This window comes from Manis javanica, chromosome 11, assembly GCF_040802235.1.
Source record: "Manis javanica isolate MJ-LG chromosome 11, MJ_LKY, whole genome shotgun sequence".
Taxonomy (NCBI): domain Eukaryota; kingdom Metazoa; phylum Chordata; class Mammalia; order Pholidota; family Manidae; genus Manis; species Manis javanica.
In genome coordinates, this window is record NC_133166.1 from 29,056,323 (window position 1) to 29,079,846 (window position 23,524).

The 23,524-nt window shown below is 44.7% G+C and overlaps 1 protein-coding gene across 1 annotated transcript; it reads left to right on the forward strand.

Moving 5' to 3' along the window:
- Positions 1-484: 484 nt before the first annotated feature.
- EIF3F (eukaryotic translation initiation factor 3 subunit F) lies at positions 485-7,352 on the forward strand. Its single transcript, XM_017651090.3, has 8 exons — positions 485-890; positions 3,440-3,510; positions 3,744-3,823; positions 4,224-4,361; positions 5,686-5,777; positions 6,188-6,324; positions 6,458-6,571; positions 7,126-7,352. The coding sequence occupies exons 1-8, from the start codon at positions 500-502 to the stop codon at positions 7,201-7,203; spliced, it is 1,101 nt and encodes a 366-aa protein (XP_017506579.3). The 5' UTR covers positions 485-499; the 3' UTR covers positions 7,204-7,352.
- Positions 7,353-23,524: the final 16,172 nt, after the last annotated feature.

Consider the following 23,524-nt stretch of genomic DNA (forward strand, 5'->3'; position numbering starts at 1 on the left):
TCTCCCCTCTAGAGTGTAAACTTTTCAAGGACAACGATCCTTGCTTTGTCCATTGACACATCCCAAGCGCCTAAAAGAGCATCTGGCACATATTCAAATTGTTGAATGAACAAACCACCGTATTGACGCCTTATGATGCTGTCAAGAACAAAGCCCTTTGAAAGGCACTTTGAGTGACCTTACTTCTTTGAAATGAACTGCGACTCTTACGCAGCTCTCTGGGTCCATCTGGCGGCAGCTACGCAGAATGCCTTGTTTCTCTTCTCCCAGCGAGGACCCAAGAGTGCTCGGAACTTTTAGCTCCGATCACACTGAGTGCACATAGGACCAAAATAAAAGAGCACAAACTCGGAGCAGGAGATCCCAGTGCCGTGAAGAAGCATCATCAGTAACCAATAGATACAAAGATCTAGTTCTCGTGGTGCATATTCAGCCTATCGCGCTCCTAATGTTCGCTAACTCGTTCTCTTCCGCTCCCGGTTCCTTCTCTCTCGACAAGATGGCTGCGCTAGCCGCACCGGCAAGCGCTACTCCCGCGGCTCCAGCCCCAGCCCCGGCTGCGGCCCCAGCCCCAGCCCCAGCCCCAGCCCCAGCCTCGGTTCCAGCGCCCGCGCCCGCTTCGGCGTCCGCGCCGGCTGCAGCTCCGGCGCCCGCTGCAGCCTCATCTTCAGACCCGGCGGCGGCCGCCGCTGCCGCGGCCCCGGGCCAGACCTCGGCCTCGGCGCCCGCCGCAGCGCAGACGCCCGCGCAGGCGCTGCCTGGCCCGGCCCTCCCGGGCGCCTTCCCCGGCGGCCGCGTGGTCCGGCTGCACCCGGTCATTTTGGCCTCCATCGTGGACAGCTACGAGCGACGCAACGAGGGCGCTGCCCGTGTAATCGGGACCCTGCTGGGTGAGTGGTCAGAAAATGAACGTTCTCTTCTCTCACTTCTCTTTGATCTTGTTCCCGTGTTTTCTCATCCCATTAACTTCTTACCTGTTTTCTCCATCCCACCTTTCTCCTGCGACTTACCTTCCCAAAGAACTTTAAAAAATATTTTGTCGGATTGTTGGTTCTGGGTGACATAATATACGTGAGGGGCTGTGTGTTGAATGAATATTGTGTGCTGAGTGACTTGTATTTTATTTTTAACTCACCCAACAGTACTTATGTCAAGAATGGTTAATCCCAGTCTTCCAAAAATGAGTCCAAATGGTAACTGGGAAGTTAGAAGCCCTTAACTCCCTAAACCCAATGACCATGTTTTCCCCCTTATCTGCTGATTAAACGTCTTTATCTTTCAGGAGTTTACAAAGAAGTTCCTAACCAGTTAGCAAAGGAGCGGGGAAATGTGCAAAAAGATATCCCTCTCTGCAAGTAAACCAATTTGGTAGAGAGCCTTTTAGAGTTTCAGTAATACTCTGCTTTCCTAAACATCTAAGCTCCACCTTCTGTCCTTCAAGTCTCCCTAATACTAGTTCGTAATTCGATAAACCCTGTTCCCCCAGTGCGATTTTTTATTCTACATTTGGACAAATGATTGTATTACCTGTTTGAGATACTGCTTAACCTTCAAATTGAACGTTTTCCCTGCCCCTGTTCAAAATTTAGAGAATAGATATTTTATGTTAAAGTAACTTGTAAAATTTGAGATACACCAAAGAATGATTACTGATTGTATGTCTCTCTCTGTCGTGACTACTGGTCCCATCAAATTGATTTTCACTCCATCATAATCACAGATTTTCAATATCTTTGTGATTCCACTCCAGTTGCAGGCATATTTTTCTTTCTCTTGAACATAGTCCTTCCACCATAGAAGACAACTGATGTATTGGAGAGAGGACAGGGTTTGTAGGCAGACTCCACCGAGTTTTAGCCATGTGCCTTGGGTCAAATTACCTTCTTTCAAGGGCTACTTTAGACTTAGTCTTTTTGAGAACTAAATTATAACATTGCCATGGTTTTTCTCAAACAAGCCTTTGTATTCTCTGCATCAAGTGTCTTCCCTGTTCCCTCTCACTTGTTTAAGTTCCACTCATCTTCCAGGTGCTGGGAGGAGTGTTAACAGTCCTTCATCCCAACCCTCACCCTCACCCCTCTTCTTAACCTCTCAAAGTATGATAGCATTGTGTCTGTGCCCTGTTTTGCGCCCTGTTTTGAGTGTCAATAATACATGCTTTTTGTATCACTGATTTGGCACTCTACAAATACTAACTTAACTTTCAGCTGCACTATCAAATTCATCAAACTTACTGGAGGTGTTTATCTACGAAAACAATTCTCCACCCAGGGTTTCCTTAGTGACCGTAGTTAGACCAAGTATAATCTTGATCTTCAGATTCTCTTCCAGATCCAGAGATACTGCTAGGTGTTAGGCGGCCCTTACTGAAGAGTGAAGATAACATTGTTTGCTAGGAACTTAGCAATTTTCTCAGATGTTCATGAAATATATTTCACTTGGTTAAATGAAGTCACTGCTACCTTTTATGTTCCACAAAACTGTTAGGTGCTGAAAATTCAACATTTGATAAAAGAAGCTCTACTCTAACCTTAAAATCAAGATGAAGATATACTCATGCAAATAAGTAGACTGTAATGTGGTAAATGCTGTAATAGAAGGGTGTCATAGTGGCATAGAATATAAAAGACTTAACTGTTTCAGAAGCTTAAAGTGATCAGATCTGTTGAACACTGATGAGAGGTCAAATACGATGAAGAATAGGAACATCGGTTTAGGAACATAGTTTCAGCCAAGAGGACAGACACCATAGGAAGTGGATATAGGCAATGTGTAGGTCTGTGGTAGAAAGGGACGCACTTAAAGCCTGGGGTGGGAGGTGCCAGGAGATTAGGAAAAAATGGAGAATCAAGGGACTAGCAGTCCTAGTGAGATCAGGAAACAAATGTAGTGAGAGTAAAGATATCAACTTGAAGAGTTAGAAGAGTGTGGTAAAAGACTGACAGTGATGTTTCAAGTTCACAGTGAAAGGTGTTTGGATGATGATAGGGTTAAGGTTGTGATGGCTGAAGAAGGTACAGGTGAAGCTTCCTAAAATTGTGCTCTGAAATTAGGCTTCTGTGTAGGTGGTCTATATAGATATTATTAGAATCTTCCAGATAGGTCTGCAGATCTGTTTATAAAGAGAAAGTCTAAAGACTGAAAGTGAAGGTCATACAGTGATGATCGAAGTGGGACTGCTAACAGGACAAGTAGGCAAAGACCTTGTAAGGGAAGACTATACCCTATATATTGATGGTTAAAGAAGGAGCTGGGAATCACTTCAGAGTTTTAGTTCTCTGGAGAATCCTGTTCCATTGATGCACATAGCTGAACTTGGAGCTCATGAGTTCAGTTTTTTGTTCATTGACTTTGAGGAGACTTCTGAAAGCTTTTGGAAAGTAGCCGGACATCTTGGGAGCCCAGGATTTTATGACACAAGGACAATCCTCTTTCACAGGAACTGTTGACAAGCACTCCGTGGAAGTCACCAACTGCTTTTCAGTGCCCCACAATGAGTCAGAAGATGAGGTAGGTGGGAATTTGAGCCTCCCCTGTGTAGGTTGTAGGTGTTCACTCGCTCCCCTCTGCAGGCCTTTCCTGCATAGCATGTTGTACTCACACCTGGAGCCTCTGCAGCTCAAGAGTGCTTTGTTGCACGTTCACGTGCTTCCCGTGCCTCTTCTGGCTGTGGGGTGGCCTCTTGCCCCTTCTCTCCGGTTTTCTGTAGACTTTTGGCTCAGCATTCCTGCCGTCCTTCTTAGGTGGCTGTTGATATGGAGTTTGCTAAGAACATGTATGAACTACACAAGAAAGTCTCTCCAAATGAGCTCATTCTGGGCTGGTAAGTTGGCGGGGTTGGGAGGTGGAAAATGTCTCAGTGATTGCCAAGGCTTTTAGCCGCCAGATAGATGCCGTACTCCCTGTGGGCGCCAGACTGCTGAACGTGTGTTACCTTTTGCTGGCAATTCTGATCCTGTGAGGCCAAGAGTATTTATTGTGAATTGTAGTTTTTACTGAGCAAGTCTTTTTAGCCTTTCTGGTGACTTGGAATTTTTCAAGAGCTCTAAGTCAGCCTTTGATTTGATAAAAGTTTTCATTGTATTTATGGTTTTGGCATTTGGGGTGTCACTGGGATATCACTACCATAGGGTGTCAGGTACATTGAGACACGCGTGCCACCATTGGGCTTGGGATTGATGTCACATGTAGACGTGAGTCCACTACTGTGTTCCATTGTCTAGGTATGCTACCGGCCATGATATTACAGAGCACTCCGTGCTGATCCATGAGTACTACAGTCGGGAAGCTCCCAGCCCCATTCACCTCACTGTGGACACGAGCCTCCAGAATGGCCACATGAGCATCAAGGCCTATGTCAGGTGATCAGAGTCTTGGGCTACAAGGGCATAAAAGCCTATCTAGTTCATGCCATGCTTGGATAATACCACACCTCCACCCCATGCAGTTTAATCCTTCAGTGTATGACCTACTGCCTGTTCCTCACTTTCAACAGTTATTAGAGAGGATTTACTATGAAACAAAATCTGTGGGTGAAATTTCCGCCCACTGATCCTAGTTGTATCCAAGATTTCTACTCATTGGTTTTAACCAGTTTGAAATGGCAGCTCTTGAGGTATTTGAAAAAGCTGTCATGTTTCTCATACTGTCTTTTCTAAAAGCTGACTCTTCATAGTTCCTGCAATTAACCTTCACATGGTATTCTGGTCATGATTCTTCACATGTTCAGTGCTTTTTTTCTGTTATCCTTTAATTTGTTGTTATCCCTAGAGCTGAGCACAGGACTCAGGATAGTACAGCCGACAGGAGAACTGTCCTTATTTTGAACACATCTATTAACCCAGGGTTGAGTACAGTTTTGGTGACAATAACTGTATGGTATTGATACATTATTGAGCTTGCAGCTTGTTAAATGTTGGTCAGTGGGTAATGTTAGGAAAGAGTAGGTATGCCGAAGAAGGGGCTGCTACAGGAATTGAAAGGATTGTATTTTCTGGTTAATATGAAGACATTTGTTAGTGCATCTTTTACACTGTTGTGCTGTTTCTCTGTCTGACACTATGTAGCCAGTTAACCGTTAAGCAGTGAGACAAAAATGGTAGATGCCAAGCTCTTACGGGCCAATTGGTGTATCTCTAAGTTGTAGCCATTGTCTCATTTCTTAGCTTCCATGTGTTCCAGACTCATCAAGATCCACCTGAAAGTGTTCAGTTGATATGATAAAGGCAGTCACCTTCAGTGAGATTACATGTAGCATCCAGTCTGATCTTGGTGAGCCAGAGTTGGTTTGTTTTTTCAGTGCTGATGAAGGGCTCAGTCCCAGAAAGACCTGTCCTATGTCTTTTTGCCATGAAGGTAGACGTTTAGGCAGCCAGCTACACAGGGAAACCCAGCATCTTGTCATATCATCACTGAGGTTGCACAGTGTGTGGAATAATCCTCCAAAGGGACCAGAATGGGCCCAAAAGCTGAGTCCTCTCTCATAGGCCAATGGTTTGGTGTGTGGAATGAACTAAGGGAAGAAAGTGGCTTGTTTCTGTGAGACCTCTGGGGTTTGAGTGGTCCTAGCCTGCCTACCTTAGAACCTTGGGAGCCATACTCTTGGTATGACTGCTTTCCCAGCCTGGACTAGACATGGAAACCCTCTCCCAAGGCCTTTACTTACCTTGATTTCTCTCTCCCCAGCACTTTAATGGGTGTCCCTGGGAGGACCATGGGAGTGATGTTCACACCCCTGACAGTGAAATATGCTTATTATGACACTGAACGAATCGGAGGTAAGTTATTTTCCCATACCCTCTTTTGAGGTCTTTGGCATTTTTCAGGGGTGGAGGTTGATGAAGGAAGGGCCTTGGGTGGGTTAGATCTAAGGTTTGTGATGACTAGAAGTCAGTCATTCTCCTATATAAATGGGACTAAAGGAATTATTTGTGAAACTGTTAGAGGTGGAGAAATGGTCAGAACTAGAAATTACATGGCCATTTATATGAGACCAAAACCAGTGATTGGCATACTTGGTGCAGGAGTTGAGCTCTCGCAGGAGGAAGACAAGCTAATAAGGGAATTAGGGCAAGTTGACTGAGTCTGAAGGAAAGTGGGAGAGTTAGCAGGAAGGTTAGAGGTCACCTTGCTCCTTGTGGGCTAACTGAGTTTGTGTCTCTTACACCTCCCCAACCCACCCCCACAGTTGACCTGATCATGAAGACTTGTTTTAGCTCCAACCGGGTCATTGGACTCTCAAGTGACTTGCAGCAAGTAGGAGGGGCATCCGCCCGCATCCAGGACGCCCTCAGCACAGTGCTGCAGTACGCAGAGGACGTGCTGGTGAGGAGGGGGACGGAAGGAAAGGAGGAGGGCACAGCTTCACTGCAGGATCGCTGAGAGAGTTGCTGGGGAAGTGCTGGTCCTCAGTGGTGAGAATTAACTGTGCCTCATTGAATCTTTGTTTGGTGCTCAGTCTGGAAAGGTATCAGCTGACAATACAGTGGGCCGCTTCCTAATGAGTCTTGTTAACCAAGTGCCCAAGATAGTTCCTGATGACTTCGAGACCATGCTCAACAGCAACATCAATGTGAGTGCCTTCCCTGAGCTTCAGGGAGCCCATGCCTCCCCTGCACATACACACATGGGAAGGGAGTTGGAGATGACGTAGAGAGGGACAGGAGACAGGGCTTTGCCTTTGACCCCCTTGCAGTCCACATTGCGAGGAAGGAAGAGATAGTACACATTTGGAGATTTCTTCCCTTATCCTTTGTTGATTCCATTGTCTCAGGCACTGTTGATACAGTTGTCGTCTAGATTCATGGTTGAAAAATTAGGCTAAAATTCAGAGATTAATGAAAATGGCAACTTCTTATTTTTCCCATCTAGTTCACAGAACCCCACTATATCCTAACCGTGGATCCCAGCTAAAGCACCCCTTGATAAGTGTATCAATGGAAGTGAGAAAGTGTTCTCAAGCATTTCCTTCTTGTTCTCTACCATCAACTCTTCCTCAGCGTCTCCCAGCTGTCATTTATCCAGGACTGTCCTCAGACCCATTGTCCACCATGCAAGTGGCCAGTACCACCTCTCTGCTCCCTTTCCACCCATCCCCTCACTCACTGTGGCTTCTTTATCTTCCAGGACCTGCTGATGGTGACCTACCTGGCCAATCTCACCCAGTCACAGATTGCCCTCAATGAGAAACTTGTGAACCTGTGAACAGGCCCCAGGCAGCTCTCCTGCAGGTCTGGGCCCCACCCTGGGGCTCAGAGTGGACTGAATAGAAATGGTTGTTTTGTGGTTTGAGTCACACTGAGTCAATCAGTTGCTTATGACTCTGAATAAACAGCCTATCTTTTATAAATGGATTCCATCTTAACATGAGTTTACTGCTGGGTAGAAAAGAGAAAATTGTCTTGGAGTTCACACAGAACCCAGGCAGTAAGCACCTTGGGAAGTGGGCCATGTGTTGGGCATGACTTCACTGATCACACCAAAGCATTTCTTCATGGGTCCTGTGGTTCCCATGGGAGATAAGGCTGAGAACCCATGGAGGGAAAACAATTGAGAAAATTGCATACTTAGTCTGAACCGAAGGAGTAGGTAGAGGTCAGTGTGTTAGCATACTTGAATAACAGGGTGGAGCTGTCTGCCACTGTGCTTGAAGGAGGCAGAACTAGAATCTGTAGAGTTAAGTTTAAAGAGGTTTTCCAAAGACCTCAGTAAATTTTCCAGTGCTGATGTAATAAAAGCAGTCTTGGGTTTTGCTGAGGTCGGCCACTGGCTGAATCTAAGCAAAAACTAGGTGGTATTTCCCAGAGACTTGGTAGGCTAGAGGTAACCTTTCATCTGATACCTAGAATTCTCTCCAGGCACTGTGAGATGTCTTAGATTGAGAAAGAAATAGGTCACTGTCCAGGGGCCGAGGTGTGTTGACGTATTGAAGTGAAAAGGTGATCAGGGTACTAAGGGGTGAGGAAGGCTTGGATCTGCACTCTCGTTCTGAGACAGGTAACCTTAGGAAAGACAAAATTGGGGTCATAAGATGTGGGGGAAAAATACATAGCCCATTAAAGTGTTAAGAATTTCATGAGTTAATAAATACAAAGTTAACATGTGCAGAGAATAGTGCCTGGTACACAGTAAGCATACAGTAAGTGAGGTAGATAAAATGTCTAAAGTTGAATATAGTTTGAAAGTGATGAGCAACATGAACCCCTGCCTGGATCATAATTCTGAGTCTGAGGGAATGTAACTTTAGGAAATACAAGATCTGGATGTCATGTAAGATGTGGATAGTAATGTTTTACATGTTGAAAACGTGAACATACGTAAAATGACAATGATTATGCCAAGTTGTGAGGTTAAAAATTGTGTGTACAGTGGGAAGAGTATTGATCAGAGTTCAGATGTTTGTGTTTTGATATTTTTTTGTGTGGGTAGTTAACTTCCGTCTTTTTAAGTATACATGATTAAATTCCAGGGTTGATTCCTGGAAAAGGATTAAACTAGCCAGAAGGAAAAAAATTGAATTTTAAAGCAAAAGGAACCTCAGCCATATTTTGTTTGTAGGAGACATGTCTAAAACAGAAGGACACAAGGGTCTGCAGCTGTAAGCAGAGCAGTGAGCCTTAAAATGTTCCATGAAAAAACTAGTCTTAAAAAACAATGTATGTTATCCTCTTGTGAAGTTCAGAAACAAGTGAAATTAACTACTCTCTATGCCACATCTTTTATGTTGCTTAATCCTTTTCCAAATTCAGCCTCCCAAGCACTATTTAGGTCCAGAGTGCAAAATCCAAGCCACCCTCTTTCCTTAGAGGTTTCTCAGAGTCTGGTACGCTTTAATCCTCTCCTGAGAAGCATAGAACAGAAGACAGAAGAAATACCATCCCTCAGAAGACATACCTTCTTCAAGCCATGTGCAGCCAAAAGCAGGACCTGTTTGCTGGAGTTGGGATTGTAAGCCACAGGAGCCCAGAGGAGTCACTGGGGAAGATTTTTCACTAAGGAGGTGAAACTAGACCTGTGGATTGGAGCTTAAAAGATGGCCAGGAGGTGTTCCTGGAAGGGAAAATAGACTGTACAAGGCAGAAATAGGCTGTGGTCTGGACATGGTGAAAAGACTGAATGGTGGAGTATTTGCACAAAGGACAGATAGCAAAAGAATAATTGACAAAAGCTTGTCAACACCAGAATAGCTTAGAGACCCCCGAAAGTTTCTGAAGAAAGCCCAGAGTGCCTTTCAAGATCATCATGCCCCTTGCCATGTGAAAGGTGGATTGAAGTAGACCAAGTAAGAAATATAGGTAACCTGAATTAAGGCAGTACAAGCCCAGGAAATGGAGAGGCAGAAACTCATGAGAAACTGGCTCAGCACACATGGTAGAGGTGGTTTTGCTCTCCGCCCTGCCTGGTGGGTGCTCCATGCATCGCCACTCCAGGCCGAGGGGGTGTGGAAGCAGACTGCCAGCAGGACTGGGGAAAGAAGCAGCAATCCACTGGGAACAGTTAGGAAGTGAGCACTTAGGATAGAGCTTCCAGAGTCCACAAAAATGGGACAATACTCCACCACCTATAAACCTACCACTGCAAAGGGCAGACTCCCTGCCCAGCCCTGCTTGTCCACCGTACCACATTAAATTCCCTGTTCAGGGCGCTTGAACAAAAATTCTCCCTTCACAGGCCCTTAGCTTCCCAAAGAACCCAGTTCTGATTTTCCTGACAAGAACCTTCCAATACGAATCCATCTTCAAGTCATTTCCCATTATTCCACTGACCTTAGCCACTCTGATTAGTCCTTCCAACCAGCCCTAAGTCATGGCCCACCACCCCCATTTCTCACTTAGTTCCTCCTCCCTGCAGAAGCTATTCAGCACCAGTTAGCCAGTGTCGAACCTCATTCTGATGGTTGCTCTGGTAGAGAACAGTTTTGTAGGTAAAAGTGGTATGTTCTGTACTTTCCCTGATGGGCCCCTAATAACAGGTCATGGGCATTTTGGCCTTAGGAGAATACTTGTCAGTGGATGGTCTAACCGTACAGTACTCTGAGCTCATGGACACAGTATGTCCATAAAACCTTGATTCTGGACATCATCCTGTACATACACGTTGACTCAAAAGGGAGCATAATCCCACAGGAACACATCATCCCCAGGTATACTGACTCTAAGAACTCTGGACTACTTGGCCCACTGGGTAAATCAATCCCAAGTGACAGTCCCTGAAAGCATCTTCTGGACACACTGACCCTATGTACAGTAATGCTGCTCTACATTAACATTTACTGAGCTGCTATTTGCCAAATAAAATGAAAGCACTAGGCAAGTAGATAAGCATTCCATGATCTTGGCCTCAAGGAGTTCGCTTTTTCGTGGGGAGAGCAGAAAAGCAATCAGTTGCAAAACCATGCTGGATGGAGCATTTAGTGAGTGCCTGTTAGGTTGGGCTGTTTTTACCATCTTCATATTACAGAAAGCTGAGGTTCAGAGGTATCAGGTACATTACTTGAGGTTATGAAATTAGCAAGTGATGAAATAGGATTTGAATCCAGGTCTGGACCTTTTTCCCCCTCTGTAGCCCTGTGCTTCACATTTAAGTGGCCCAATGAAATAATACAACAATATAACATAACAGGAGCATATTATAAGGATTGACTAGCTCTGTCAGAGGGAGTCCAGGAAGATTTTTGCCCAGGATATGACCCCAGAACTCATCTATCAGGAAAGGGTAAACAGGACAGGGAAAATGCACTTAAAAAGCCGTGTTCAAAAAAAGTCTTGTTCAAAACCCAAGGAGGAATATTCAGGAGCAGACTATATAAGGACCCTCAGACTAAAGAGGTTGGGTTTTATCCCGAAGTTCTAGGAAGGCACCAGATAACAAGCAGATTTAATCAAATACGAATTTCAGGATGATCACCTGGTGGTAGCGCAGGAGGGATCGGAAGGGGAGAGAAACAGAAATCAGGGAGATGACTCACAGGACTGCTTTGTTCCAAGCAAAGGTGAGAGCCCAAACTAAGTGGCAGCAGGGATGGGGATGGACTCAGACCCGAGCATGTAAGGCAGATTCAGGGAATGGCCTGAAGACCGTCTGATACTCGGGTGGTGAGAGATGAGAAGAGTCTAGGACGTTGCCTGCTTTCTGATAAAGGTGATTGTAAGGATGGTGGTATACAGAAACCCTGGCTACTCCAGAGTGGTAGGAGCTTGGAGAATGCAGGGAATATGCCCAGAGTTAAGGCTAGAGGGCTAGGTTAGGACTTGTTGAGAAATAACATGCCAAAATGAAGTCATTTGCCCTCAACAGCCAACTGAGACGTCATTACACCCTATCCCAGGAATGTGACCTTTTAACAGTCAATTTCTGGATCAGCACTAGTAAAGTAAACTGCGTGATAAAAACCCGTTCCCCCACAAAAACAGAATGTCCTGGCCTGAACCAATCTTTCCTTTTGCTAATAACTTCTTGCCTATCCTTTCTATAAAAACCTTTCACTTTGAGCAACTCTGAGTATCACTACTTGCTAAATGGGATGCTGCCCCATTCATGACTGGCTTAATGAAACCAGATAGATCTTCAGATTTCCTCAGTTGAATTTTCTTTAACAGACCAAACAAGGTCATAAATGCAACCAAATGATTGTGACAAACTGGAGAGGCCCAGGTCAGGCTGCCCCAAGATGTGTCACCATGCCTAATGATGACTTTAAAGTGACTAGATAAACAGGGCGGGAAGGATACAGTGACCCTCTGCCCCCAAACTGGGAAATACACCTCCCATGTGAAAGGTGCCTTCCCTGTCCCTGGAGAGTAGAAGGTGCCCCTTCCACCAGAGAGGGAATTCAGAGCCCAGAAGGTTGCACAAACAAATTACTGACTTTTCTACAAATTACTACCCCAAACCAAATGCACTTTAGCGTTCTTTGTTAATTGACGCTTCCAAATATAAGTTTTCTTTGTCCTCTCAATTCCTCACAAATTTACGTCTCTCTGTCTAAAATGTATATAAACTGCCTGTCTTGGTCACTTTTTGTTGGGGGTGGGGTGGGAGTCTTGGTTTCATTATTGGGTCTCCATTCATACATAATAAACTTCAGTTTTTTTCCTCCTGTTAATCTGTCTCATGTCAATTTGATTCTTAGACCAGCTAGAAGAACCTTGAAGGGTAAAAGACACTTCTTCTCCCCATCAGCTGGCTTAGTTGGCAGGATAAACTTCCACTGGGTGTTTGCTCTGATAATTCTACAGCTTTGATTCCTGGATCATCTGCCAGCCAGCAGAAGGTAAGATTTCTTACCATGTCAGCCTCCCTGAATCCAATGGAGTGGGAATAGTGAGAATCTGTTTCTCTCTCTAAATTTGGGTTGCAGGAGAAAATAGTGGTGGGACTAGTTGGCTTCGCAACTCTTTGTAAATTTGGTTTCTGATAAAGGTGATCCAGATCCATTTACTCCCAAAAATGGTTGTTTTCTCTGTCTGTGTCTTTTGAGTTAGTTGCCATAAAAAGGCATTACGACAGGGAGAGAGATCAGCCCTATAAGCCTGCTGTTGAGCCGGCCTCACAGACCAGTGAGGTAATGGTTCTCATCAGAGCAGTATCTGTTTAGACAAACTTTGCAGTGGTCGCCTGTGTATGCACTGGATGAGGTTTTCCCTTTCATTTTGTTCCCTGTCCTAAGAGCTTTGCTTTGTGACCCATGCGTATATCCTCTGTGGTCCCTACTTTCCGAGGGTGCGTTTACCAGGGTGCACGTTGGTGGCCCATTCAGTAGACCGGGTTCTCGGACACACAGTTACAGGCAACGCTCACTGTGCCAGCCGGACCAGCTCTCAGGAGGGTTTGTCATTACAGGCCCCAGCCCATAGGGGCCTTTGTCATCTCAGCATTCATTCCCTGAGCTGAGAAGGAGAATTTTCCTCTACCCTTCAAGATTCTAGCTGGTCTAAGAATCAGATTGACATGAGACAGATTAATGGGAGAAACAAAGTAATTTGAGAAGTTCCATTTGTATGGAATTCTAAACAGCATTTAGGCTGTGGTAGTAAATTAGTGAAAAAGTAGTAAGGTTTGTTTATGCAACCTTCTTGTCTCTGAATTCCCACTCTCTGGCCATAAAGATGTCTTTTTACCTGCAGGTACAGGGAGGGTACCTTTCACATGGGAGATGTATTTCCTAGTTTTGGGGGGGAGGGAGATAAAGGAAGGTCAGAGTATCCCTCTTGCATCAGCTGTTTCTCCAGTTGCTTTGATCCAGAGTAATCAGTATGCCAAAATGGCACATTTGGGGGTAACCTGCCCTTGGCCCCTACAATACCCATGTAAGGAAGCCTCCATCATAACACCTAAAGGCCAGAGTTTGGAGAACTTCTGGGTTGGAGCACAAGAACATAACTAGGAGCAAGAGGCATGACAGGAAGGCGGCACCCCCGATCCCGCAGGGACAGGGGCTCCCTTGCCGCAGGCCCCCCAACCGCACCCTTTATCTGGCTGTTCATTTGTATCCTTTAGTGTCCTTTGTGATGAATCAGTAATGGCCAGTGAATTGTTTTCCTTAGTTCTGTGAGACACTCTAGCAAACTAATCAAAACTCATCCAATGAGGGGCATGTCTGGGAGCCTCCAATTTATAGCTGCTCAGTAGAAAGCATAGGTGACAATCTGGACTTGCAACTTGTATATGAAGTTGGGGATTGGGAGTCCTGTGGGACTGAACCCTTGACCTTGGGATCTGATGCAGACTCCAGGTAGATAGTGTCAGAATTGAGTTAAATTTTAGGACACTCGATTGGGGTCCGAGAATTGCTTGGTGTGGGGAAATTACTTGCACATGTGGTCACAGAAGTGTTTGATAGGAGTAGTAAGGGTGGAGATGAGAAAAACAGGATTTTCCCGTTCACCCTCTTCACTCCATTCTCCTGCCAGCAGTCACACTGCTCTTGTAAATCTGACCAGGACATACCTCAGATGAAATCTCTTCAGAGGTGTCGCGCTACCTAGAATAAAATCCACGCTTCTTACCACCATCTGTGAGGCTCATCATGACCTTGTCTGACTCTCCGTTTCAATCCCTTTCACTCCCTGCCTGGGCTCCCTTTGCACTTGCTCTGCTCTCTGTCTAAAATGAACGCCCCTGTTTCTGGCTTACTACTATTTACCCTTCAGGTCTTAATCTAGCTGCTGCCTCCTCTTGGAGGGTGTTCCTATTCCATGATCCCATGACATTCTCCTATCTTAGCATTTGTCATACCATTTTGGACCTTTCTACTTCCCCTACTAAAAAACAAAATTTAACTGAATATATTTTAAAGAGCCTGTTGGCTTTATTCAGTGATTAATGAATCAGGTAGCATCCTATCTAGCAGATAGAAAGGAGCTCCAAGGAGCCATACAAAATGAAAGACTTAAGGCAGACCGAAGCGGAAACAAGGAAGTTAACACTAGTAAAAAGTGGATTCGTGTGGCAAGGTCACTTTTGGGGAAGGCAGGGGTTTATGGGACAGATTACGTCCCAGGTGCTGACCAGGTGATTACTGATTGACTGGTTTAAGATTACATTTCTAGAAGAGGCCCAGACTGTAACTAAGTCTCCATTGGGTGACATGGGCCTTAGCATAAGCAACTCCATTTTGGGCCTGTTATCTTGTGTTTAACACCCTCTGTTAGAGCACAATTGGATGGCAAAGATTGTCTATACTGTTGAGTGTTACATCCCCAGATCATGGACACAGAATAGGTTCTCAATAAATGTTTGCTGCATGTATAAATGAATGGATGACTTGTAAGATAATTGCCATGAGGCACTCGGGGATAAGTCAATTTAGAGGCACCAGGATCATTTGGAGAAGGGCTAGCAGGAGGGAGCCCACCAGCCGTTAGGTTATTTTACTCATTCTACAAATTTTTAATCATGCTTTGTATGCACCAGACATCTTGTTGGGCACTGGACATTTAGAGGTAAACCACATTCTCTGCCCTCTATGGGTTTCAATCTTATGTGGGAGACCTACAAAAATAAACAATTCTGACAAAAAAGAATAATTGCTATAAAAATATTAGTAACAAGTCCTAGAAAGACATTCTAGCAGACATGCTTAAATCTGCCTGAGGGTCAGAGGAGGGAATTCAGTCTTGAAAGATGTTGGGAGTTGAGTAGACACAAAAGAGGAGGAAGAGTTTTGAAGAAAGAGGAATGAAGAGCAAAATACTATTAATTTTACAAATGGCCCATATGTAGAGAGTTGTGTTTCCAAGGATACAACAGCCTAGAAGTAAAAATAGGGTTGCAGTAACAGCCGCAACACAGTATTTCTGTCACCTTGCTTCTGCTTTGTCCATGGGAATGCCTGCTTCCTCAAATCCTCCCAGAAGTTGTCTGAGGTGTCTCACAGGTCCTTTAAACCTGCAATCAGTTTTATATTTTGAAATTTTTTTTTTGAGAGGGCATCTCTCATATTTATTGATCAAATGGTTGTTAACAACAATAAAATTCAGTATAGGGGGGTCAATGCTCAATGTACAATCATTAATCCATCTCAAGCCTAATTCTCGTCAGTTTCCAATCTTCTGAAGCATAACGAACAAGTTCTTACATGGTGAACGAATTCTTACATAGTGAATAAATTCTTACATGGTGAACAGTGCAAGGGCAGTCATCACAGAAACTTTCGGTTTTGATCACGCATTATGAACTATAAACAATCAGGTCAAATATGAATATTCATTTGATTTTTGTACTTGATTTATATGTTGATCCCACATTTCTCCCTCTATTATTATTATTATTTTTATTTTTAATAAAATGCTGAAGTAGTAGGTAGATGCAAGATAAAGGTAGAAAACATAGTTTAGTGCTGTAAGAGGGCAAATGTAGATGATCAGATGATCAGGTGTGTGCCTATGGACTAAGTATTAATCCAGGCTAGACAAGGGCAGCAAGACATCCACGGATGCAGAAGATTTCTCTCAAAGCAGGGGGGTGAGGTTCTGAGCCTCACCTCTGTTGATCCCCAATTTCTCACCTGATGGCCCCCCTGTGACTGTGCCTGTCTTAGGTTGTTCCTCCCTTGAGGAATCTTACCCGTCTCTGGCTAACCAGTCATCTTCCGGGGCCATACAGGGAAATGTAAAGTTGGTAAGTGAGAGAGAAGCCATATTGTTTGAAAAGGTTAGCTTTTTACTTCTTTGCAGATTTATGCCCTGTGGCTTCTATGCCCAGCACTTGCCTCGAGGTATCTTTACCACCTGGAGGAATTATGATACTCGGTAAATTCGATATGAGGCACGAATTCTATTTAAGGGTTGTAATTAGGAAGGAAGAAGAAAAGCTATAGAGGTAGCATATGGAAGGAAACATGGGAGAATTGATTATTTCTTTGACATATCTTCTTGTAGAGTACCTTAAATATGTATAGATTTTAAACTACTAACTAATTTGCACACACATATTAACATAATAGGAATACGGTGACATAAACAAAGCAAATCTATAATTACCATCCATCTCCAGTGAAGCCAAGAAAACCATTTAGGCACCCTAGGCATTTGCAAAATATATTTTGAAATTTTAACTAAATTTAATAAAATAAAAATTTTAACTTTGCATTATAAAATAACTATTTTCCATGCCATTAAATCTTCAAAAACCTTATTTTGAATAGTTCCATAAATTTCTATTATGTGGACAAATTAATTTATTTAAACAATTTTGTAGTGTTGGACGTGGGTTGTTTTCAATTTTGTGCTAATAGGTCATTCCATGGTGAACAACTGTGTGTGTCAGACACAAATGGCTAAGTTTCTATTTATTTGGATAATTTCTGTACCCTACTCTGTGTCACACCTTGTCACCTGGGAAACCCACACAGTGCCACTCAATCTCTGAGTGTACAGGAGACTATTATGAAGGCCTCTCCAGCTTCTGCTTGCCTCCTGTCCACTAGAGGGATGGAGTGGGAAGCTGAGAGGAGGCCAGAGACAGTATGGCACCACCTCTGCCCTCCATGGGTCCATAAATGCCACAAACCTGTCCTCCATCAGCCCAAACCAGACTCCTCTTAATTCAAGAAAAGTAGCTTTGGAGAGCAAGGGGGATTCTAGGGACATGGAAACTTGAATTCAATTCCCTTAATCCAGCCTATCTTCTGTATGGAGCCTGTGGACTGCTCGGATGCAAGAGAGGCCCGGGGCTCCTCTGGGGTCCTGGAGAGAGAATTACTTAGGGCTTTGTTCCTGGCAGGCCAAGGGAGATGGGCAGCCCATACAGAGAAGTCTCTAGAAAGGACCAGAAAGCTCTGGACCTGTGGAGAACGTGGCCCACCGCCATTGGTGGACCCTTGAGGAGCCAAGTGTGGGGTCTTACTAGATACTTACTCTGGCTGAGGAAGATTGAACGGGTAAACTGAGTTTTCCCCTACCAGGTCAGCAAATGTGAGACAAGGACATCAGCCCAGGATGGGCATCTCTCTGCCTGGCCCATCCTAGGCAGAGAAACCATGTCACCTTCCAGTACCCGCAGAACTACCAGCAACAGCCGGACTCAACCCCAGCAGGCTCACTCAGTCCTCCTTAAAGAATCAAGTAATCCATTTTTACTGAAGTTTACTCTGCACAGCCTGTAACTATGATGCTAGGTTCTGAGCATATCTGATTTCTCCCACATACTAGCCATGATCAACATTTCCAGGAATATTCAAAGAGGGCCCAATTGCTGGGACTGAGTTGCTTCTCATTATAATGTCTAGGAAGCTGTGCACACTCATGTAATGAATGTCCTTACAGGGCTAACAAAGTTTATTTTGTTTCTCTTCTCCCAGTGAGGTCTCCCAGAAGACAAAACAGTTTCATTTGATGTTTTAGGGTGTGACTAGGTCTTGTTTGTCCCATGATGGAACACGTCTGATCTGTCCTTTTATGACTATCTTCATCCTCATTGTGGTTGCCATCCCAGTGCCCATGTCTCTGCCCCATGATGATGGTCATCAGTTTTTTTAATGGTCTCTCTGTCCCACGCAATGCTGGTCCTGCTGTCGGTGATAACCCACCACTAATCCCCTAAGGAGCTCTGCGGTAAGCCTGAGGCTTTCTGAACCATGGCCACTAGAGGGCACCCTTGCACCTCTTACAGGTGATGAATCAGTAATGGCCAGTGATCTGTTTTCCTTTGTTCCATGAAACCCTCTAGCAAACTAATCAAAATTCATCCAATGAGGAGGGTGTGTCTGGGAGCCTCCAATTTATAGCTGCTCGGCAGGAAGCATAGGGCATTTGATAGGAAGCATAGGTTTCCAGTTCCCATTCCTTGTTTTCTGAGCACTTCTTCAAGGTCCCGGTACACGGGAAGCACGTTCTGCTTTGGAGAGGCTCGTTTGGTTCAAAATGAGAGACCAGAGCTTCTGGAGATGTTTCTTTTGGTTACCTTTGAGCCACCGATGATGACATCAAAGTATCTCTATCCCCACCTCAAAATCACTAAATAACATATACTCATTTCCAAAATGTGGTTTGGGAACAGTTTTAAGTAAATTTCCTAGAGCGGACTCCCCATCCAATCAGGTTGTAATCTACAAGCCCCTTTATGTAAAAACCCTAGAGCTGCCACTTCCCAGGAGAAACCCTGGCCTGCACCTTGATGATCAAAATGAGGTTTCTGGGGCTTTCCTTCCAGAGAAGGAGGAGCGCCAAAGCTAGTGTAGAGTCCTGGGGCCCTTATAAAAAACCAGGCCTCTCTACATGGTACCAGAGTTTCTGGAGGTGAGTGAAGGACCCTCACTAAACTCTGAAAATTGGAAGGAGATGGTACAAGGCAGGATCATATCTAAACTTTCCTTTGTAAGACTGCCCAGCTGATTGGGGGAACAAGAGATGGATTAAAGTAAGGGTTAAGAATGGAAACCCCATATTTAGACCCCAAAATTCATCTAATGTGGGAACATACTTAGTCTGGATCCCTAAAAACATAGAAAAGCATGCAGGGACTTGGGGGAAGGTAGTTTGTATGTAAGGCAATCTGTATTAGATTCCTAGTTGTCATAAAAGATGCCACAAAGTTGGTGTCTTATAACAAGAGAAATATATTCCCTCACAGTTCTGGAGGCTAGAAATCTGAAATTAAGGTGTTCACAGAACCCTAGATGGAAAATTTACTGTGTTAACGTCAGGGGAAAATATCCCTCTGAGAATCAGGACCTCTAATCCAACAAAGTCAGTCACAGAAATGGGAAGCACGGTTTCTCCAATGCCCTCTGAAGCCTCTGGAGGAGGACCCTTCTTCACCATTTCCAGCCTTCGGTAGCCCCAGGTATTCCTTCGTCCATAGCTCTAGCATTTCAATCTCTGCCTTTGTCCTTGTGCGTCTGTCTAACTCTTTCTCTTCTTATAACACCACCAATCATGTTGGACTAGGGCCTAGCCTAATGATCTAAATGTTATTACATCTGCAAAGACCTTATTTCCATATAAGATGGATATCCATCTTATATCCATCCTCACAGATGGGCCTTATGTCCATATTCACAGGTACCAGGGCTTAGGACTCCACCATATCTTTTGGAGAGGACAGTCAACCCATAATATTATCCAAGAAGCAGAAATGAGACAAAGGAGGAAAACAAATCTAAACTAAGGTACTAAGCTGGTTGTTTACATTCCACTGAGAACCTCTAAGAATCTATATAAAAGACCCTTCAGAATTCTCCCATTGAAAGACTTCAAGACTGAGACATATAACCAGTCTCCCATTGGCTGAATAATTTCTTAGGAAGTTAACTTCCTCATAGCTGTAGGCTGCATCTACAGGTGGGGTGAGCATCCTTCCTTACCTAATTAGGAGCATTTGAGATTGGGCTGAGCAGTGGGTATGGAACTGTCCACTACCACGGTGCTGAAGTTGGGGGGCCGTGTGCTCTGGTACAGGGCACCAGTGTGTCTGCGAAGGTGCACCCCTTGCATTGCTCAGATCTCCTCTTACCCCACAGTAACTAAGTCCACTCTGTCATTGACTCTTTAAGACAGTGGTTTGCTGCAAGCACCCCCCCCCCAACCTTTTTTTTTCAAGAAAGGGCTTTCAACAGGAACGTTTGTGGAATAAACTAGTTTCCCTGCTGCAGCTGCTCCTAAGCCACAATTAATATTCATCATCTCCTTCCCCACAACCCAGACATCAAAGCTGGGCTGAACTACTTGTCCTGGGAGTCTGAGTCCTTGGCTGCTTTGCCATTATCAGGCTTTGTTGGCTATGATTGCCTAGTTGCTATCATCATCAGGCCTGAAAGTACCAAAAATCTCTCTGGCACCCAAGTTTCAGATGAATCCTCCCTGATTCCATTGTGCAACAGCAGCCTTAGCTCTTGAATAGTCAGGGATAATTGCTCCCTCCAATACAATCACTTTTTCCCTAATGGTCCACTGGCATGAGGGGCCCAAGGTGGAAATCTTCCAATTAACCAGTGGAAGATGTCCCCCTGAGAATCAGGACCTGTAATCCAACAAAGCCAGTTACAGAAATGGGAGACAGTTTCTACAGGCCCCTTGCCAGAGTGATGATGAAAGGGCTGATCCTGTTTTCACCCCTCGGTTACATGGTTCTGTATCTAACTACTGGGGTCACAGCATTATATGTCAGCTGACAATTTAATGCATACATGACATCCTGGAGAACAGTGACCTAATCCACAGGCTGTCATCCCAAAGCTGGCTCCTTAGTTGAGCCTTTAAAAGGCCACTTCCACTTTCTACCCTTTGCTTCCAGGTAATGAAGTATATAGTAAAACCCCTTGTTTACAAAACCACTGTCACACATCCTTTACTGTGCACTATACCCTCCAGCTGAGACTTCACTGTACGGGATCCCAAGTTGATAGTTGAGATATTCTGTAAGCCACTGGAGAAGCACCACAGTCATGGGAGGTAAATCCATATTCAGAAAAGGTATCAGTTCCAGGAAAGACACATTGCCACCCTCCCCAGGGTGGAAGGAGTCTAATGTAATAAACTTCAGTACGAAGAACTGGAGCAGTTCCTCAAGGAGGGACACCACCAGTCTCTGTGAGTGCAGGCTGAGCTCTCAGCAGCACTAGGTAAACCAGCCTTGGTGAGGCAGAACCCCTGTGTTTGGGCCTTCTCTGCTACACTCCTGCTTTGTTCATGTGCCCAAGCACTTGGTTGAGAATAGAAACCAACTGATATCCACGAGAGGAGTCATTCTGTGTACCTGGTCATTGAATGCCTCATCTGCAAAGGTGCTTCCTGATGAGCAATGACATGAGACGTAAGGATTTGCACAATCTGACGCCTCTCCTATCAGTCCATACACATGTCTTTTCCCCAGGCTTCCTTCTCCATATTCCAGTCTTGCTTTATCCAGGCCTCTGGCCAATTGAGTTATTGTCCACTGCCCAGAAATCCATGTATATTCTTAGAGGCCATTCCTCCCTCCATGCGAGTCGAGGGCCATGTGCACTTCCCTCCAGGTGGGTTTCCCTCACCACTCACCTTTACAACTTGTCCTGAGTAGGTAAGGAGTACGGCAGCAATTCATTTTTGATTCATACCATTTTATCAACCCAATCCATCTATACGCCAGGTTCAAATTTTCTCCTCCTGTACCCCCACGTTGAATGTGAATTGAAGGAGCAGGTGGCTACAGCAGGGCTATATGACGTGGAGTCTGAATCACATGTTCATGTCACTTGTGCCCTCTGCACTTGTCTGTACCCAATCCCGAATGTACCATTGTCAGTATACAATGAATTGCCATGTACTGGTGAAGCACTAAACATAAATCACCCAGCTTATGACTGGGCCACCTTATGCCTAGATTACCATGGGCATTTCTGATCATGTAGTGTCTTGATGTCCCACCATCAGATGTTCACAGGCTCCATCTGGGCCCTGAAGCACACCATGAGCTGCTGCTTCAAGCATGAGTAGTTCTGTGCTGCAGAAGGCATGGCTGAGCTCTCAAACCTAAAAGAGCTCTCTGCGCACGGTGTTCCACCCAACCTGGAGAACTCAGGCTCTGACGGACTGTCAGGTCAGGGAACCCAAAGCCAGGACAGCTGGCAGTTTGAGCCTGCTGGAGATGCCTTTCTTTAGTCCACATTCAGAACTGAAGTAAATAGTGGGTTCTCTGGTCTCATGTAATAAATCTGTTCCAACATACCTACCTCTCTCAGCCTCCTGATGCTCAGTAAACTGCCAAGGTAGTTCCTTTCTTAGGTTAGGCTCCCAAAAGCAGATTATGAGGTGCATACTCATGTGTAAATGATGTATTCAGAAAGTGCTCCAATGGTATGATATGGTAAATAGTTAACACCTGGCTCTTTGGAAAGAAAATAAAGCCTTGATTTATAGTATTTGCCATGTATTTCCATGAATACTCCATAGTGAACACTCCCACTATGGCCAGTTGGAAGCTATAATATGACATTTCTGAGTGCCAACATGCAGTTCTTGGTACTAGCCAGCTCCAGCTCACCACTGAGAGGCCACTCCAGAAAGAGGGAAGGGGTGGGTGTAGGAGGACAAGAAAAAGGAGGAATTGAAGCAGGAGTGTGATCTCAGACAAAGCCCCACAGAAGGTCAAGTCACTTGGTCCTACCAGGAGACTAGAGTGCACATTGCACTTCCATATTGTACGTGCCTAAGGCAAGGATGCTGCACTTTGATACTCTGCACCTGTCAGGTGCCATGCAAGGGCTGTCAGGGTGAAAGTAAATTCCTCGGTACCTACTGCTGTTTGTGTGTGTGAGCAAAGTGGCTCCATCAGTATGAAGGTAGTCCTCTGAAGAAGAGGGGCAGGTGTTGGGTTTTAGAAGCAAAAGTGCACCAAAGCTGTTGGTGAAAGTGGAAGGTGGGCAGGACACACGTAAGAACAGTAAATAGGGATCCAGGAGGATCTGAGTGAAGCACCAATGTTGTCTACAACACCACCTCACTTACTGCAGGCCATCACCATCTCAAAGCTTCAGGAGTAAGAGCAGCGAATGTATTAGATCAGCTCCAGGTACCTTTGCCTGAGCCTTCAATCCTGAATCACAGGGGAGTGCTCCCAGATCAGTAAGCTCCCCCGTCTACCCTTAATTTTCCACACTCTCCACCCCACTCCCAGCCAGGCATGCTCAAACTGCACTGCCACATTCATTGCCCCTGTTCCTACTAATATATATCACACATGGTTCAATAGAGAGGCAGGATCCTCTCTCCAAAGAGGGCAGAGTCCTTTCTATCTTTGGGTGATTTCCTGTCTAGTTACACTCCCTTTTTGATATCATGTAACTTAAATACTAGATAAAAGTTTAATTACAATTTATATATCTTCTACTAAATGGTAAGAGAATGGGAGAGAAGGGAAAATGTTGCTTAACATATACACAAATAGTCATATAAAGGGATGAAGATCCCTTTCTACTAGCAAAGGGATAATTTAGGAATTCAAGGCCCCTAACTTCATCAAAAGCTGCTTATGTGCCTGTCTTGCCAATGAGTTTCAGCCCCGGGAAAGTTCACTATGGATTCAGTGTGACCAAAGAAAATGACAG

What these genes read in the sequence shown, in the direction of transcription:
- EIF3F (XM_017651090.3), top strand. Translation starts at nt 500, where the DNA reads ATGGCTGCGCTAGCCGCACCGGCAAGCGCTACTCCCGCGGCTCCAGCC. An exon ending in ACAATGAGTCAGAAGATGAG is followed by an intron (nt 3,511 to 3,743) that starts GTAGGTGGGAAT and finishes CGTCCTTCTTAG; the next exon opens with GTGGCTGTTGATATGGAGTT. An exon ending in AATGAGCTCATTCTGGGCTG is followed by an intron (nt 3,824 to 4,223) that starts GTAAGTTGGCGG and finishes TCCATTGTCTAG; the next exon opens with GTATGCTACCGGCCATGATA.